The sequence below is a fragment of the Vipera berus genome, assembly GCF_964194415.1.
Source record: "Vipera berus genome assembly, chromosome: 2".
Classification (NCBI taxonomy): Eukaryota; Metazoa; Chordata; class Lepidosauria; order Squamata; family Viperidae; genus Vipera; species Vipera berus.
The window spans coordinates 270141561-270159172 of NC_138203.1; the positions used below are offsets into that span (position 1 = coordinate 270141561).

At 42.9% G+C, this 17612-nt stretch overlaps 1 protein-coding gene across 1 annotated transcript in view; it reads left to right on the forward strand.

The window, feature by feature from the left end:
• The first annotated feature begins 14340 nt into the window (after window positions 1-14340).
• LOC308664607 (von Willebrand factor A domain-containing protein 7-like) overlaps window positions 14341-17612 on the forward strand; it is a 50786-nt gene continuing 47514 nt past the window's right edge. Inside the window, exon 1 of the mRNA XM_081321995.1 lies at window positions 14341-14623. Coding sequence (XP_081178121.1) covers window positions 14383-14623 — 241 coding nt within the window. The 5' untranslated portion in view covers window positions 14341-14382. The remainder of the gene's footprint in view (window positions 14624-17612) is intronic.

The following is a 17612-nucleotide window of genomic DNA, read 5'->3' on the forward strand; positions in this document are numbered from 1 at the left end:
AAGACATCAGCACCCTTCCACCCATCCACCAACGGATTGGCTGAACGAAATGTGAGGACCACGAAAGACGCCTTAAAAAGAATCATTCGGGGCGACTGGCATCAAAGACTGGCTGAATTCTTGCTGACCCAACATACGACCCCATGTACAGCTACCGGCAAAAGTCCAGCTGAAATGAGGTGGGGAAGGAGACTAACCACCAAATTGGACAGATTACACCCTGACAGACTTCTACCAAGTGCTGAACTGGACATTCCAACTAGAACATTTAAAGTGGGGGATTTAATCTGGGCCAGGAACTATGCACAAGGGGACAAATGGATCCCAGGGGTGGTTACTGAAATATTGGGGCCCCAATCTTACACTATTGAGGGGGAAGGAAATTGGGTCAGCAAAAGACACATTGATCAGCTGAGGAAGAGAACTAGTGGATGTGTGCCAGTAGATGGGGATCAAAGCATATTTGGGGGGAACTTTACATCCAGGGTCTGTGATAACAATACACCAGATAGTGGGGTAGCAGAACCGCAAAATAACTCATCCCCTGGTAACCAACAGCAACAATTTAGTCCAATTGACTGGGAAATACCCCTGCGGAGTAGGCCAGCGATAGCTGATTTTCAAACGCAAACAAATCCACAAAACAGCAACAGGGAAGCGTCAGAGTCAGGTAGCCAAGAGTCCAGGTCCAACAGAGGCAATCAGCCAAGCAGACAATCAGGAAGAGGTGACCCCAGCAGCCAGAGAAATAGATACCCTTCAAGAGTCCATAGGCCACCAAAATATTTAAAGGATTTTGTACAATAATAACAACAACTGGGGGGTAAGGGGTGTTGTGTCTGTATATAGTTGCAAACAAGGAAAATAGCAGATTGCAATAGAGCTGGGTTTAGAGCGGGAGATTCCGGTGCAATCATTGGTTACAACTTACAAGAAGCGGGAAAATAGACCCTGCTGATTGGTTAGAGTTCAAACAGTTCCACTATAAAAGCTTGCAACATTTGACAGTTGACAGTTGACTTATGTGTATTCAATAAACTTGTTCATTTGCAAAACCACTCTGAGTCCTCGTCTATCAGAACTAAACAAACTACAAATCTGTGTTCTGGCCCATTGTACACTTTACTGTTCCAGCTACTAAATTCAATATCCTAACACATACAGGTAGTCCCAGGCCACAACTGGGACCAGAATTTCCCTTGCTAAGCAAGGCAGTTGTTAAGTGGGTCGTGCCTAATTTTATGACCTTTTTTGCCACGGTTGTTAAGCAAATCCAGCTTCCCCCATTGAGTTTGCTTGCGGGAAGCCAGCTAGGAAGGTGATCACATAACCCCCAAATACTGCAACCCTCGTAAATACAGTTGAAAGCATCCCAATTTTGATCATATGACCATGGGGATACTGCAACAGTGAAGTGAAGTTACTTTTTCAGTGGTGTAACTTTGAACAGTTGCTAAATGAGCAAGTTGAGGACTACCTGTATTGTTATAACTGTAGTATTTTCTATCTCAGGGCAATTTCAAATCATGTAAAATGTGTTAAGCTATGGGCTTGTCCTCAGGTCCCTCTATAACTGCAGTGTGATCATGCTTGGATACCTGTGTTTAAATCACATGTTCTCAAAACACTGCTTTTCTCTCATTCCCAGCCCAGAGCTGAGGCAGCATAAAATTATCTTTAACCCTTCCAATTTTCAAAGTAATGTTTCCCCTCTTCTCTTGACACAGTTTGCTCTGGCATGATGGAGGACACTTCACTGATGATGCAATTGATGATGTCATCAGGATCGGGGATCCGTTCTGCTCCTACATGCCACTTTATGTTAGAGCTGTGTTTTTCAGCCTTGGCAACTTGAAGATGTGTGGGCTTCAACTCCCAAAATTCCCCAGACATCATGGTGGAATGATTGTTCGACCTCTTCTTAAAAACCTCCAGGATTGGAGCATCCACAATATCTGGAGACAAGTCGTTCCACTGATTAATTATTCTCGTTATCAGGAAATGTCTCCTTAGTTCTAGGTTGTTTCTCCCCGTAGTTAGTTTTCATCCATTGCTTCTTGTCTTGCTTTCTGGCGCTTCAGAAAATAGGTTGACCCTCCTCTTCATTGTGGCACCTCCTTAGATATTGGAAGATTACTATCAGGTCACCCCAAGTGCTTCTCTTCATTAAACTAGACATACCCAATTCCTGCAACCGTTCTTCATAGGTTTTAGCTTCCAGTCCCCTACTCATCTTTGTTACTCTTCTCTGCACTCTTTCATAATGATGTCCTAATCTGAGGTAATCCAAACAAGAAGCACAACAAAGAATGCTAGCTCTATCTTTATTGTATGTTCACATCAACAAAATCTTCCAAGTCTGAAAGTAATTCTACCATCCTTTCCTTTTACTTTCTAGAAAACTAGAGAGAGTTTGTTCTGCTTCTGAGGGGCTGATTCTTTTGCATGATGGTTGCTAGTCTGTAGCTCTTCCTCATGTCCCCCAAAAGTGTTTCCACATACCATTACATTGGGGGATCTTTTTTAAAAAAAAAACCCATACAGTTGGATCTGGCTAGTACTTTGAAGGAAAATCCTGGAGCTCAGGCTAAACTGAGACATTGAGAAATATCCGGAAGAAGTTGATGGCAAATCAATTCTGAAGAGCTGCCAGGAAAACACTTAATGTCCATGCTACCGGCAGAAGATAAACTTGTATTATTATAAAATGCAGTTAAAAGATTAGTAGTGAGGCAGCTTTCCTTTTCTTATTAAAGAACCTTGTCACCCAGAGGCAAGAGTTGTCACAATGCAGCTTTTGCACTAAGAAGCACACTTAAGCTCAAATGATGACAAATCTTATTCAAGTTGTCAGGGCACTATGTCCACAGACTTGAATAATATTTAGAGTCAACATGCAATGAAAATCAATAAGCAAACAGTTTAATCCCAAAGGTGACATATCAATCCACCTCTTTGTGTTTTGAGAAGAAAGAAATGGACATATAAAGAAATGGAAAAGTAAATAGCAGAACTTTCTTGATCACCATCCTCCTCAAGGGAGAGTTGAGCAGATGACTTTTTGCAAAAAAAAATAATAGTCCTTGAACTGACCTCAACCTCATGGTTATGGATGTCCATTGGGGAAAACAACAAATGAAAATCCATGTATACACATCACACAGAAGGACACCAGGATACAAGTATTGTAGGTAAGGGTGGGATTAGTATCATGACATCACTATGCATGTAAGATCATCTTGACATCACTGGATGTTTGCTGAAGATGCCTATCTTCCTGGTGATGATAGGAGCCTATTTGGAATTTTCAGAGCATGTGATGGACTATCAAGAGCCACGGAAATGACTTTGGAGAAACCTAAAGGTGCTTTTTCAAACTGCAGCTGGACTTTCTTGTTTTTCCTTGAAGATGTTTCACTTCTTATCAAGAAGCTTCTTCAGTTCTGACTGAATGGTGGAGAATGGAAGGATTTATATTCTTTGCAGTCATCTGGTCATTAGCACTCTCTCTGAGAGCCATTGAAGCCACTTGGAGGTTTATCTGTGCCCTTCAAATCCTTCAATTCTCTACTATCCAGTCAGAACTGAAGAAGCTTTTGGATGAGAAGTGTAACATCTTCAAAGAAAAAACAAGTAAAAGCACCTTTGGGACAACCATGATCTGGATGATTGAGAATCTCCATAGACTTTGGAGAAAATATGCAGAAATGGCTGCAGAAACAAAAGCGTGAGTTAAGTCTGGGAAACAAACAAAGCATGAGAGGTTACATCCTAATTCACTGAGAGGGAAGGATGGGAAACATAGGCTGTCAAGACTGATGTCAACTCTTTAAGGTAGACCAGGTCAGAAAACAGACTCCACCTGTTTGAGTGGAACTCTACTTTATCGATGTAGTAACAGAATCATGAATCCCTCGCCTCCCTTTTCTTTCCCAATGAATTAGCATGGATTCAGCTTGAGCTCACACATTTTCTCTGTTTCCCGAACTTAACACAGGCTTTGGTCCTTGTTGCTACATATTTTCTCCAAGGTCATTTCTATGACTCTCTGCATGGGCACAGTTACGAAATGGTGGTAAGAGGAGACTAGCCTAATCAAAAAACTATATCAGTGGCTATATCATGCTTGGCCAGCCACAAAATACCATTTATCAGATGGCAGACATATCCTCCAGGAGTTTCCTTTCCATTCTAGGGAGAGGTCTGAGGGTACAAGACTTTCTTGACCAGTGTTTGTCAAACTTGGCAACTTTAAGCTATGTGGGCCTCCACTTCTAGAAATTCCAGAAACTTTGCTTCAGTTCTTTAAATAATTTAAAGTTGCCAAGTTGGAGAAACAGTGTGCTAGACATTGGTCCTATGGTAGCTTAAGAAAAAGATCAGGTACAAAGGGAGGCAAGTGGGTCTCAAGAGAATGGCCCAGTAGACATCAGTGACTGCATATTATTCTGGGGCTCCTTGCAGCTGACACCTTGAAAAGATTTTTATCTCGGAACATGAGTTTGGTGAACCGAGTGTTTCTCGGAATTTCAGAAACACTTCCTCATTCCTGCTCTCAGACAAAAATCAGTTACCAATCTGAGTTCAAGTTCAGATTAAGGCTATCTAAATTTATACTACCCTAAAAAATGTGACACGGTGGCTCAGTGGATTAGGACACTGAGCTTGTCGATCAGATGGTCGGCAGTTTGGCGGGTCGAATCCCGAGTGCCGCGTAACAGAGTGAGCGCCTGTTACTCGTCCCAGCTTCTGCCAACCTAGCAGTTCGAAAGCATGTAAAAATGCAAGTAGAAAAATAGGGACCACTACGGTGGGAAGGTAACAGTGTTCCGTGCACCTTTGGCGTCTAGTCATGCCAGCCACATGACCACGGAGACGTCTTTGGACAAGCGCTGGCTCTTCGGCTTTGAAGCTGAGATGAGCACCGGTTCCTAGAGTTGGAAATGACTAGCACGTATGTGTGGGGGAACCTTTACCTTTATCTTTAAAAAAAGTGAGTTCACTGACAGTAGGATTTCCAAGGTTGCAAAAGCAAACCAATATTGTTTCCATACCAAAGGATGTCAGTGGAAGAATAAATGAATTTTGTCTCAGAATGTGAAAGCTTGCCTCATTTGCTTGCAAATTCTTCAATGGCTCATCCAGATCCCAAAAATTTGCAGGAGGAAGGAAGGAAGGAAGGAAGGAAGGAAGGAAGGAAGGAAGGAAGGAAGGAAGGAAGGAAGGAAGGAAGGAAGGAAGGAAGCTGTATCAGCAGCTGAAGGAATATCACTTGATAGATAAAAATTAGATTCACTGCTTAATCTTTCTCATTTTTCCTGATGAAAATAGGTCTTATGCTAAGCCTTTGCTGTCTTTCAACCAAAAAGGGACAAGCAGTCAAGAAACATACCATAGACTTAGTAGCCATGAAATCCTTGCAAGAGATATTCAAATGCCATGATGTAGCTGTACCCAGGGCTTTTTTTCTCATAGAACGCTCAGAACGGAGTTCCGACACCTTTTTTGGATGGAACCTTGTAGGGTAGGCAAGGCGGGTTGTATGACATGTGTGAGTTCCAGCACCTTTTTTCTTTTACAAAACAACAACAACAACTGGCTGCACCTACAAATATCAGAATTCTGCAAACCATGGTATTCCCCGCTAAGCAAAATTTGGACTTTGAGGAAGCAGAATATGAAGAGAATTGACATAAAGGTGTTTTTTTTTAAAGGCAACTGGACTGTTTTTTTTCCTTAACAAAGAAGAAAACGTTTCGCTTCTCATCCAAGAAGCTTCATCAGTTCTAACGGTGGGGGAGGGGAATGGAAGGATAGATACTGACAGTTGAGACAGTACAATCTTCACAGACAAGAGAATTGACACTTTTGAACTTTGGTATTGGAGAAGACACATCTGAGGATACCGCAGAATACAAGCTGATGGAATATCAAACAAATCAACCCAGAATTCTCACTCAAGGCACATATGACCAGACTCAAATTTCCCTGTCTCAGACATGTAATACAAAGACCCAGCTAGAGAAGCTTCTGATGCTGGCCAAGGTGGAAGGATGAAGAAGACTCCTAATAGCCAGGCAAATCAAGTCAGTTACAATGGTGATGGCTGGACCATTGGAAGACATGAAGGACCAGGTTAGGGGCAGATTTTTTATTTTTTTATTTTTATTTTAATCCCATTTATATCCCGCCCTTCTCCGAAGACTCAGGGCGGCTTACAATTTTAAGCACAAACCAATGTGCTTAGCAATAGCCTTCATTCTATGTATATGCCTGCTTTATTAGGGCTTTCGCCCACCCTCCAAGCGGCATTATTACAAAGTCAGCTTATTGCCCCCAACAATCTGGGTCCTCATTTTACCTACCTCGGAAGGATGGAAGGCTGAGTCAACCTTGAGCCTGGTGGGATGCGAACCTGCACTAATTGCAGGCAGCTGGTGTTACTTAAGGAGGCATTAGCCCACTGCTCCACCAAGGCTTCTCTCATCATGGAGAAAATCTATCAGTGTGATCACTAAGGTTTAATGATTTGATGGCATATAATAAATAAATAAATCTGTATTAACAGCAGCGAGAATTACGTATGCCCAATACTGGAAAAAATGAAAAGTTAACGACTGAAGAAGTATTAATTAAGAAAATATTGGATTGTGCAGAAATGGATAGATTAACTTTAGAGATTAAAGAAAAAGAGCATTCAGTTTACTATAGAACTTGGAATAAATTTTATCAATGGCTAGCTAAGCGAGTTAGAGAGAAAGGAATGTGATATGTAATTTTGAATTTACTTGAGTAAGAAAAATACTATACATTGAAAATTTAGTATTGTTTATGATGAATTACTATACTTGTTATTGTTATCAATTATTACTTTTACCATTTCTATTTATATATATTTACCCAGAAAATATGCTGTTTGCCAAATATTGAATGTTATTGGGGGCAGTGGCGTAGCGTGGGGGGTGCAGGGGGGGCGGGCCGCACCGGGCGCAACATCTGGGGGGGGCGCACTCGCACTGAGCTGCTCAGGGAGCCCCAAGGGCTGCACAGAGTCAGCTTGGCTCCGCTCTCGAGCTGCTCTTTCTTGCAAAGCGAAACGAGTCCGGCAGGTGAGATGGGCGGCCACATAAACTGAATAAAATAAATAGAAGCGCCCAACTCTCCGCCCAGGCTCAGGCCAACCGCAAGCGCCCCGCAGGCGCCCCGGCAGGCTTGGCCGAGTGAAGACGGACCCGCCGGCCGGCTGGCCTAGCTTCGTGCGCATGCGTGGCTTTATTTAGCGGGGCTCACGTGCGAGCTTGAATGCAGCGGCTCTTGCAGGTCGGAGCCCCGCCCAGCCGCCCTTGAGAGGGACCCGGAAGCATCCCGCATGCGCGCGACTCTTCTTGGAAAGTCTACGCTGCTGCGGGGCGCGTCTTTTCGGCGGTGCCATGACGTCACCGGGTTAGGGGGCGCAAATTGCCCCGGGTGCTGACAACCCACGCTACGCCACTGATTGGGGGCAAACCCAACCCTTACCCACAACCTTTCCTGTACCCAAACCCTAATTCCTACCCCCTTACCTCCCCCTCCCCAACCCTATAAAACTAATAAAAATTTTCAAAAAAAAGAAGTGTTAGAATTACACAGATTTGCACCAGCCTAAATTAACTTTACACTGAGAAAATGTACTTGCACTGCTCTGCCTAGCTAACACAGCATGACTCTCAGCTGAATACTATTAACATATCTTCTGAGTTCAGTTGTAGTTGACTTTAGGGCAGAGTTTTCAAACTTGTTCAGATTGCAGAATATGAACTCGGTCAAGTTCTCAGAGAAGTCTAGAATTCTGCAGCACACGGCTTCGGGAAAAACCTGCTTTCAAAAAAGGGAAAAAATAGATCCAGGAAACTACAAACCTATCAGCCTGACCTCAATACCTGGGAAGATTCCGGAAAAGATAATCAAACAACAAATCAGCAAACACCTTGATGCATACAAAGTCATTACTAAAAGTCAACATGGGTTTGTCAAAAACAGATCATGCCAGACAAATCTTATTACATTCTTTGACCAAGTGACAAAACTAGTGGACCAGAGGAATGCTGTAGATATAATTTACTTGGACTTCAGTAAGGCATTTGATAAAGTAGATCACAACCTACTACTTGATAAGATAGAAAAATGTGGGTTAGATAGCATCACCACCAGATGGATTCACAGCTGGCTGACAGGCCGTATTCAGCGTGTGGTCCTCAATGGAACTGCATCTACATGGAAGGAAGTGTGTAGTGGGGTGCCCCAGGGCTCTGTTCTGGGCCCAGTGCTCTTCAACATCTTCATTAACGATTTAGATGAGGGGATAGATGGGGAACTCATCAAATTTGAAGATGACACCAAGCTGGCAGGAATAGCCAATACTCCAGAAGATAGGCTTAACATACAGAAGGATCTGGACAGACTCGAACACTGGGCACTATCTAACAAAATGAAATTCAATGGTGAAAAAAGTAAGGTTCTACATTTAGACAGGAAAAATCAAATTCACAGGTATAGTATAGGTGCTCAATAGTAGTAACTGTGAGAGGGATCTCGGAGTCCTGTAGACAATCACTTCAATATAAGCCAGCAGTGTACTGCAGCTGCCAAAAAAGCCAACACAGTGCTAGGCTGCATTAACAGAGAGATAGAATCAAGATCAAGTGAAGTACTAATACCATATTACAATGCTTTGGTAAGGCCACACCTGGAATACTGCATCCAGTTTTGGTCACCACGGTGTAACAAAGATGTTGAGACTCTAGAAAAGGTACAGAGAAGAGCAACAAAGATGATTGGGGGACCGGAGGCTAAAACATATAGGGAGCGGTTGCTGGAATTGGGTATGTGTAGTTTAACGAAGAGAAGGGTGAGGGGTGACGTGATAGCAGTGTTCCAATATCTCAGGGGCTGCCCCAACGAAGAGGGAGTCAAGCTATTCTGCAAAGCACCTGAAAGCAGGACAAGAAGCAACGGATGGAAACTAGTCAAGGAGAGAAGCAACCTAGAACTAAGAGAAACTTCCTCACAGTTAGAACAATTAACCAGTGGAACAACCTGCCTCCAGAGGTGGTGAATGCTCCAACACTGGAAGTTTTTAAGAAGAGACTGGACAGCCATTTGCCTGAAATGGTATAAGGTTTCCTGCCTGAGCAGGGGGTTGGACTAGATCAGGGGTGTCAAACTCAATTTCATTGAGGGCCGCATCAGCATTGCGGTTGCCCTCAGGGGGCCGGGTGGGTATGGCCAGGGTGGGCGTGGCCTACTGGGTAGGCGTGGCTAGAGTGCGTATGGCCTACTGGATGGGCGTGGCCAGCTCTACATCGTTGGCATCAAGGGTGCCTATGGGGGCCTGGGCAGGAGTGGGACAGATCTGAGGGTCTCTGGCAGGAGGAGGGTCTCTGGGCCAGGGCCAAGGCAGTGGGGGCCGTTCCCTCACTGTTTCCAGGATGGCTTCACGGGCCGCGTGAAACCACTTTGCGGGCCGGATCCGGCCCCCGGGCCTTGTGTTTGACATGTCTGGACTAGATGATCTCCAAGGTCCCTTCCAACTACTACTACTACTACTTATTATTATTATTGTTGTTGTTGTTGTTGTTGTTATTATTATTATTATTATTATTATTATTATTATTATTATTATTATTATTATTATTATTATCCCTAAATTTGGAAACAGTGCAAAAGGAAAGTTTATCTTTTATGGTTTTCATTGTTTTAATTGGCTTTTAATGATTTTATTTGTTTTGGCTATTGATTTGCATGTGTTTATTGTTTTAATTTTGAGCCACCCACAGTCACATATGCGGGATGGACAGCTACATAAATTGAATAATTGAAGTAAATGTTTAATAAATTGCCATTGCCTTTCTTCTTAGCTTCCTTGCCTACGGTGTGATGTTCCCTGGTGCTTGAAAAGTTTCAGCAAAACAAAAACTAACAGTCCCTGGCTAACATCAAAAAGGGAAATTGTACAGTAGAAGGATCAGGGGTTTTCCATCCTTAGTGTCATTATTTGAACTATTTATTTATTAATCAAGTTCACGGGATTAACAAAAATGGCTGCACCACACCCTTAGCAAAAAATGAGCTTATGTAATTGAGGTGACTGCAATCATCTGAAGACAGAAGGCTGGAAGAGAGTTGATAATTATAGACTTTTAAAAAATGCATTTTTATTCTTTGCCAAATTTATATGGCCACCCATCTCACACAAAGTGACGATAGCATATATTAAAACCAGCAATTACAATTCTGGATCTGCCTCTAATTATGAAAGACTTAGCCAACAGAACAAAATAAATAAATAAATACAGAAGTAGGAAAGGAGAAGGAAGAGGTAGTAAAGTAATGTGGTTAACTTTCTTATTTTAGAGAGGCTTAGTAAAATAAACCACGGCTGAGGTGTGAAAACAGTTCATAAGTCACTCTTACAGTTTATTTTCCATCTTCAATTGATTTTACACCTGATTTGTTGCAAGGAGCAGGATAAAAAGTAATCTTGCTAAATCTGAAGTTTACCCCAAATCTCAGAGAACTTGACTATTGAGTAGGGGTGGGGAACGATGGCCCTTTTATGACTTGTGGACTTCAACTCCCAGAAGAGCAACAAAGATGATTGGGGGACTGGAGGCTAAAACATATAGGGAACGGTTGCAGGAATTGGGCATGTGTAGTTTAATGACGAGAAGGACGAGGGGGGACATGATAGCCGTGTTCCAATATCTCAGGGGCCGCCACAAAGAAGAGGGAGTCAAGCTATTCTCCAAAGCACCTGAAAGCAGGACAAGAAGCAACGGATGGAAACTAGTCAAGGAGAGAAGCAACCTAGAACTAAGGAGAAACTTCCTGACAGTTAGAACAATTAACCAGTGGAACAACCTGCCTCCAGAAGCGGTGAATGCTCCAACACTGGAAGTTTTTAAGAAGAGACTGGCCAGCCACTTGTCTGAAATGGTATAGGGTTTCCTGCCTGAGCAGTGGGTTGGACTAGATGACCTCCAAAGTCCATTATTATTATTATTATTATTATTATTATTATTATTATTATTATTATTATTATTATTATTATTATTATTATTATTATTATTATATTTATTATTATTATTATTATTATTATTATTATTATTATTATTATTATTATTATTATTATTATTATTATTATTATTATTTCCTGAGCCAGCCATGTTGAAGTCCAGAAGTCATAAAGGGGACATTATTCCCCATCTCTGCTCTAAAGCATCTTCACAGATTTTGACATAATTAGTGGAAGCAAAGAAATATAACGAAGAAACTAGTTGCATTAGATCAAAGGTAGATTGAGGTCAATCCCCTTTATACTGGCTCATATCTTCTGAACATGCTCTGGTAACCCTTTTATGTGCCACGGCCTCATGATCTTGCATGGCTCTCGTTCCCAGTCGAAACAAGAGAAGTCATCAGCCAGAAAAATCACAAGGCTGGGATTGAAGCTCCCCTGTTTTCTGTGAACAAAGCAGAGCTTTGATTGCATGCATCATCATGGCTGCCATCTTGATTGTTTTCTTATCACACGCTGCAAACACCCTTGCCTCAAAAATATGTAATCCCAACCTTTCTTTGGCTTTTTTCCATCTTTTTCCCCCTCTCCCTTCCTCTTTACTTTCTTTCGGAGCAAATGGACATATTTACAGCTCTGGCCCACAGCTGATCTCTACCTTTAAATAAATAAACAAATAAAAAATAATATTTATGGAGCCAGTATATGATCTGGTAATTAAGATGCTTTGGGAAATGAGTGTTTCGCTTGTAACTTCCTTTTTCGTTTTGTTTAAAATTAAGCCAATTTTTGGGTTAGGACGCTGAGCTTGTCGATCAGAAGGTCGGCAGTTTGGCGGGTCGAATCCCAAGCACCGCGTAACAGAGTGAGCACCTGTTACTTGTCCCAGCTTCTGCCAACCTAGCAGTTCGAAAGCACATAAAAATGCAAGTAGAAAAATAGGGATCACTATGGTGGGAAGGTAACAGCGTTCTGTGCGCCTTTGGCGTCTAGTCATGCCGGCCACATGACCACGGAGACGTCCTCAGACAAGCGCTGGGTCTTCGGCTTTGAAACGGAGATGAGCACCGGCCCCTAGAGTTGGAAACGTCTAGCACACATGTGCAGGGGAACCTTTACCTTTTTTACCTTTAATAATCAAAAGTTGAGAGAGGAGAAGCATTTTATAAGCGCCTTGATCTCTATAAAAGTCAAGTTGGAGGTCCCAGCATTAAATCTATAGTTGAGTGCCAGCAGTGAAGCTATTTTGGGCCAACTATCAACTGGAGGCATTTTTGTACTTCTGGATTGTCCTCTAGTTTCTAACTCATTCAGTTCAATCCTTAAGACTCCCACATCAATGACCCTCTCTCTTTTTGTTATTTTTTTCTAAAATAATAAATGAAATAATAAAATAAGCTAAAAATCATAACAAAATAGCAACAAACAAAATAAATTAATAAAATAAATAAAATTAAAAATTAAATTTAAATTAAAAATCTGATAATAAAATAAAAATGATAATAAAAACAAAACAAGATGAGATGAGATAATAAAATAAAATAAAATAAAATAAAATAAAATAATATAATAAATAAAATAAAATAAAATAAAATAAAATAAAATAAAATAAAATAAAATAAAATAAAATAAAATAAAATAAAATAAAATAAAATAAAATAAATAAAATAAAATAAAATAAAATAAAATAAAATAATAAAATAAAATAAAATAAAATAAAATAATAAAATAAAATAATAAAATAAAATAAAATAATAAAATAAAATAAAATACAAAATAACAGGGAAAACCAGCTGGGCAACATTGGGCCAGTTCCTCTCCTTCAATCCAATCCACCTCACAGGGTTGTTGTTGTGGGGAAAATAGGAAGAGGAAGGATTAGTAGGTATGTTTGCTGCCTTGACTTGTATATGAAAAATAAAAAGGAGGAATAAAAATACACTATGTAAACTAGACAGCTGCAAGGTGGTCGGCAAAATCTAGAGCGATATGAATTAAAGTAGGATTAAAATGAGAAAATAGAAAGATATTCACCTACCATTGAAATAATGCTAATGCAGGCTCCACTGGAACCTTTCGGGGAGGGAATTCCATAAGTGGGGGTGCCGACAAGGAAAGGGCTTTCCTCCTCTCTTATAATCATTTCTCTCCCGAGGAAGCAGAAGAAGAAAATGAGGATTGAGGAGAAGGCCCTCTTAAATTTAAAAAGCACATGATGGTATAAGGGTAGGTTTTGCTGCATTCAGTGTCCCACCGAGTTGCAAGTTCTAGACTGAACGTGGTGGGCCATTCACAGCTTGGCATCATCAGACAAACGGACGGGAGGCAGTTCCTCGGTGTGGGCAGCAGAGCTTGAGAACTGAAAAGTCCAGTTGCCTCCTCACAATCTCTGCATGCCACTTGAGATACTCAACTAACTTTATCTTTATCTTTATTAGACTTATATACCCCCCTTCTCCCGTAGGACTCAAGGCGGTTCACAAGGTTTTTAAAAATAACAATACAACAATGACAAAAATTAAGAACAGTTAAAATAATTACATTTAGCCTTGAATCAATATAAAACCCCAATTAAAATCCAATTTAAAACCCCAATTAATACTCTCAGTCCAGGCCAGAAAGCTCAAAGAGCCAAGTCTTCAGGTCCTGGCGAAATGTGCGGAGGTCGGGGGCAGTCCTAAGCTCTACGGGCAACTGGTTCCAAAGGGCAGGCGCACCCACAGAGAAGGCCCTCCCCCTGGGTGTTATCTGCCGGCAATCTTTTACCGGCGGTACCTTGAGAAGACCCTCCCTGTGGGAGCGCACAGGACGAAGGGAGCTTGATGCCGGCAGCAGGTGTTCCCTCAGATATCCTGGACCCAAGCCATTTAAGGCTTTATAGGTCATCACCAGCTTGCTGTTTGGCCCCCCTAGGCTAACCTACTATACTGCCCTCCAATAAGGTGAGGAAACCAGACTGTCTTGATTGAAAGCTGAAGTCCACCCAACTTAAAAGTTGCCAAGTGTTTAAAAAAAAACCACTGCTTTAGAGGCCCGGCAGTTTTATTAGAAGGAAACTGTCCATTTTAGAGACAGCCTCGATGACACAATTGCTAATGACCCTTTATCTCGGCCTCCGTGTCGTGTGACGAAAGGCTGGTGAATTTCTTTTCCTGGATTCTTTAGTTACCTGAAGGAGGAAGCAGGCTGAAGAGGTGGGGGATTTCCCCAGTGCCACTCGAGCTATTTAACCAGCAGCGTGAAGGACACGTTCTGGAGCAAAGGAAGCTGAGCGGGAAGGCAACACTCCTTTCCTCCTCGACCATTTGGCTGCTCTGCTGCCAAGCATGCTGCTCTCCTTGCTTCTCTGCGCGGGGATTGTGAGCGGATTCCGCCCTAACCATGAATCAGGAGACATCTCTCCAAATGACTTCACAGACACTGACATCACGGAATTGGGGGCGCTGCGGGCTGTAGCCTGGTACATGGAGAGGAACCCACTGCCTGGAAGACCTGCCATGGCGCCCGGGGAGCTAGAAAACATGGTCCCATTGAATGCAATCAGGCTCTTCAAGGTCTATTACCAAGGTGAGCTGGCTCTGGGGTCCAAAGCAAAAGGATCCATCTTGGTCCAAAGCTCAGTGTCCTAACCCTCGGTTTTAAGACACTGGATCCCTTTGTCATACATACAACTACATTGCATTGTTCTTCCCAAACCTGAACTTCTTCTCCAGCACAACTCTTTCCAGAAAGCTAATTGTGATTACTGTATCGGTGCTTCATCTCAACTCCAGGCCATGAAAAAGTCATCATCTGAGGGAACATTGGGGTACTGTATATTGATCAATCCTTACAGATTCTAGATAGTTCTTCTAGCCTTTTCTTCCATATTATCATACATTGTCCTTGTTGAGTTGAGTGGAATTGGATGAGTTGGGCTCCAATTCCGATATTTCCCAGACATCTGGAGAAGAAATGCAATTTCAGGAGATATCTTTTAATGTCATTTCCTTGAGCCTTAGACCTTTCTAGATCTAGAATGAGGGTAGCCCTTTCAGAGCTATGCCCAGCTAGGTTTCAGTTGTGGCATCAGATGAGATCCTGCGGGAGGGGTGGAGGTGTGATGAATGTCATCGGGGAATCTCTTATGACAGTGGTTCTCAATCTTTTCTTTACCACCGACCCCTTTTAAATACAGTTTGTGGCTACAGACCACCAAGACTTAACTCAAGATATAAATCATAACATTTCTTCAAGCTTTCATGGATCCCTGTAATGGCACCATGGCCCCTCAGGGGTCTGTGGACCACAGGTTGAGAACCACTGTCTTATGACTTTCAGGGACACTGCATCATTGAGTTGAACTCTAAGAATCAGTTGTGATTGGTGCATAACAGCTTTCCTGCCTGACCTTACTGACTCCATTTTTGGGCTGACCGTGGAGTTCCCCAGATGTATGGCCTTTGGGGACTTCAATCTGCTTTCTCAGGGAATTGGGGCCTGAGGTGGCTTGGGAGTTCATAACCACCATGACAGCCAAGGGCCTATCTCACGGGCCAAACACTGGATCTGAAGTTCCTGTCAGAACAGTGGCCCTGAGATCTAATAATGGGAGAGGTTAGCTCACACCCTGATTATCAAGGGATTCTCTAGAACCACCATTCACTAGATTGGTCTGTCCTCCACCCACCCTCATTAATAACAACAACAACAACAACACTGCTATCATGTCGTCCCTCGTCCTTCTCTTCATTAGACTAGACCAGACATGTCAAACACAAGGCCCGGGGGCCGGATCCAGCCCGTGAACTGGTTTCATGCGGCCCGCAAAGCCATCCTGGAAACAGTGAGGGAATGGCCCCCACTGCCTTGGCCCTGGCCCAGAGACCCTCCTCCTGCCAGAGACCCTCAGATCTGTCCCACTCCTGCCCAGGCCCCCATAGGCGCCCTTGATGTGATCGATGTAGAGCTGGCCATGCCCACCCAGTAGGCCATATGCACTCTAGCCACGCCCACCCAGTAGGCCATGCCCACCCAGGCCATACCCACCCATCCCCCTGAGGGTAACTGCAATGCTGATGTGGCCCTCAATGAAATTGAGTTTGACATCCCTGTTCTAGTGGAATAGATTCCCCCAGTTTAACTGGTTTTGCAGGCTTTTGCACCTAGTCAAGCGTGGAAAAGTTCAGGCTCACAGGACTGACTAGTTTGTGGCTAAAAACTGGGGGGCCCTCAATAAGAATAAGCACCAGATGCACAGCAAAGGGTGGTAAACAACACCACAACCAGGCCCAGAAGTTTCAAAGATTCTTCTTCCCTTTAGATTCTCCCAAGTTCTCTTGTTTAGCACCGGAATCCCAAAGGTGCTTTTTCAGGAGGCAACTGGACTTTCTTGTTTTATTTTGGAGATTTTTTTTCCTTCTTACCCAAGAAGCTTCTTCAGCTCTGACTGGGTGGTGGGAATGGAAGGATTTCTATTCCTTGCGGAAATTTGCATTCGTTTAGAGACTCTTGGAGGTTTACCTGTGTCCTCAGGGTCACCTGAGTAGTGCAAAGGTGTGTGGAGCCTTTATGGCTGCAGGATATTTTGTGCCCTGTGTCCCTTTCACTGTTGAAGACAGGCACACAGGCTGTCGGGGATGAGTCTGTGTTGTCTGCATCTCAAACTGAAGTGCAAATGGTTCCTGTAGTCTGCATTGTTGTCTGAAAATCCGTTCATACTCCCGCGCCACTTGAAGGGTGTATTCATCCCAAAGTGCATTAACTAAATATCTATGGCGATTCTCGGTCGTCCAGGTCAAGGTTGTCCCAAACCACGTCCCAAATTGGGACAACCATGACCTGGATGACTGAGAAGCTCCATAGACACTTCATCACCGGAATAATGTACGAGGAGAAAGCCTTGTTTTTAGTATCAACCAATTAGAAGTAAGACACTCTCACTAACCACTTTTAATAGAGCAGACTTCCCTCCAACTTGCACCTTTTATATACAGGTAGGTGCAGCATAATTCCAGATGACTTTGTGAATGAATGAACCTTTATTGTCAAAGTACAACCACGGATACATTGAGATTGGCTGAGCCTCCCTTCGTGCCCCCACCCCCAACTTACAGTGACACAAACCCTCCATCTTATTACACCATGTGAACTAATTGCACAACGCACCGGCCTCGCAAGTCAATCATGCATAAAAGTTTATAAAATTATTTCCCGTTCAAAAGCCTAACAGCCCATGGATAAAAGCTGTTTTTCAGCCTATTGGTGCGGCTGGCTATACTCCTTTATCTCCTACCCGATGGTAGGAGAGTAAAGAAATACCGTCCAGGGTGTGAGTCATCCCTGAGAATCTTCCTCACTCTTCCAAGGCAACGAGCCCTGGCGATGTCATCCAGTGGTGTCAGGGGACAGCCCACAATGTCTTGTGCTGTGCTCACCACCCTCTGTAATGCCTTCCTATCCACAGCTGTCAGACCAGCATACCAAACCACAATACCATACGAGAGGATGCTCTCTATAGTAGACCGGTAAAAGAGGGTCATAAGCCATTGTTCTACCCTGTTCTTCCGCAAGACCC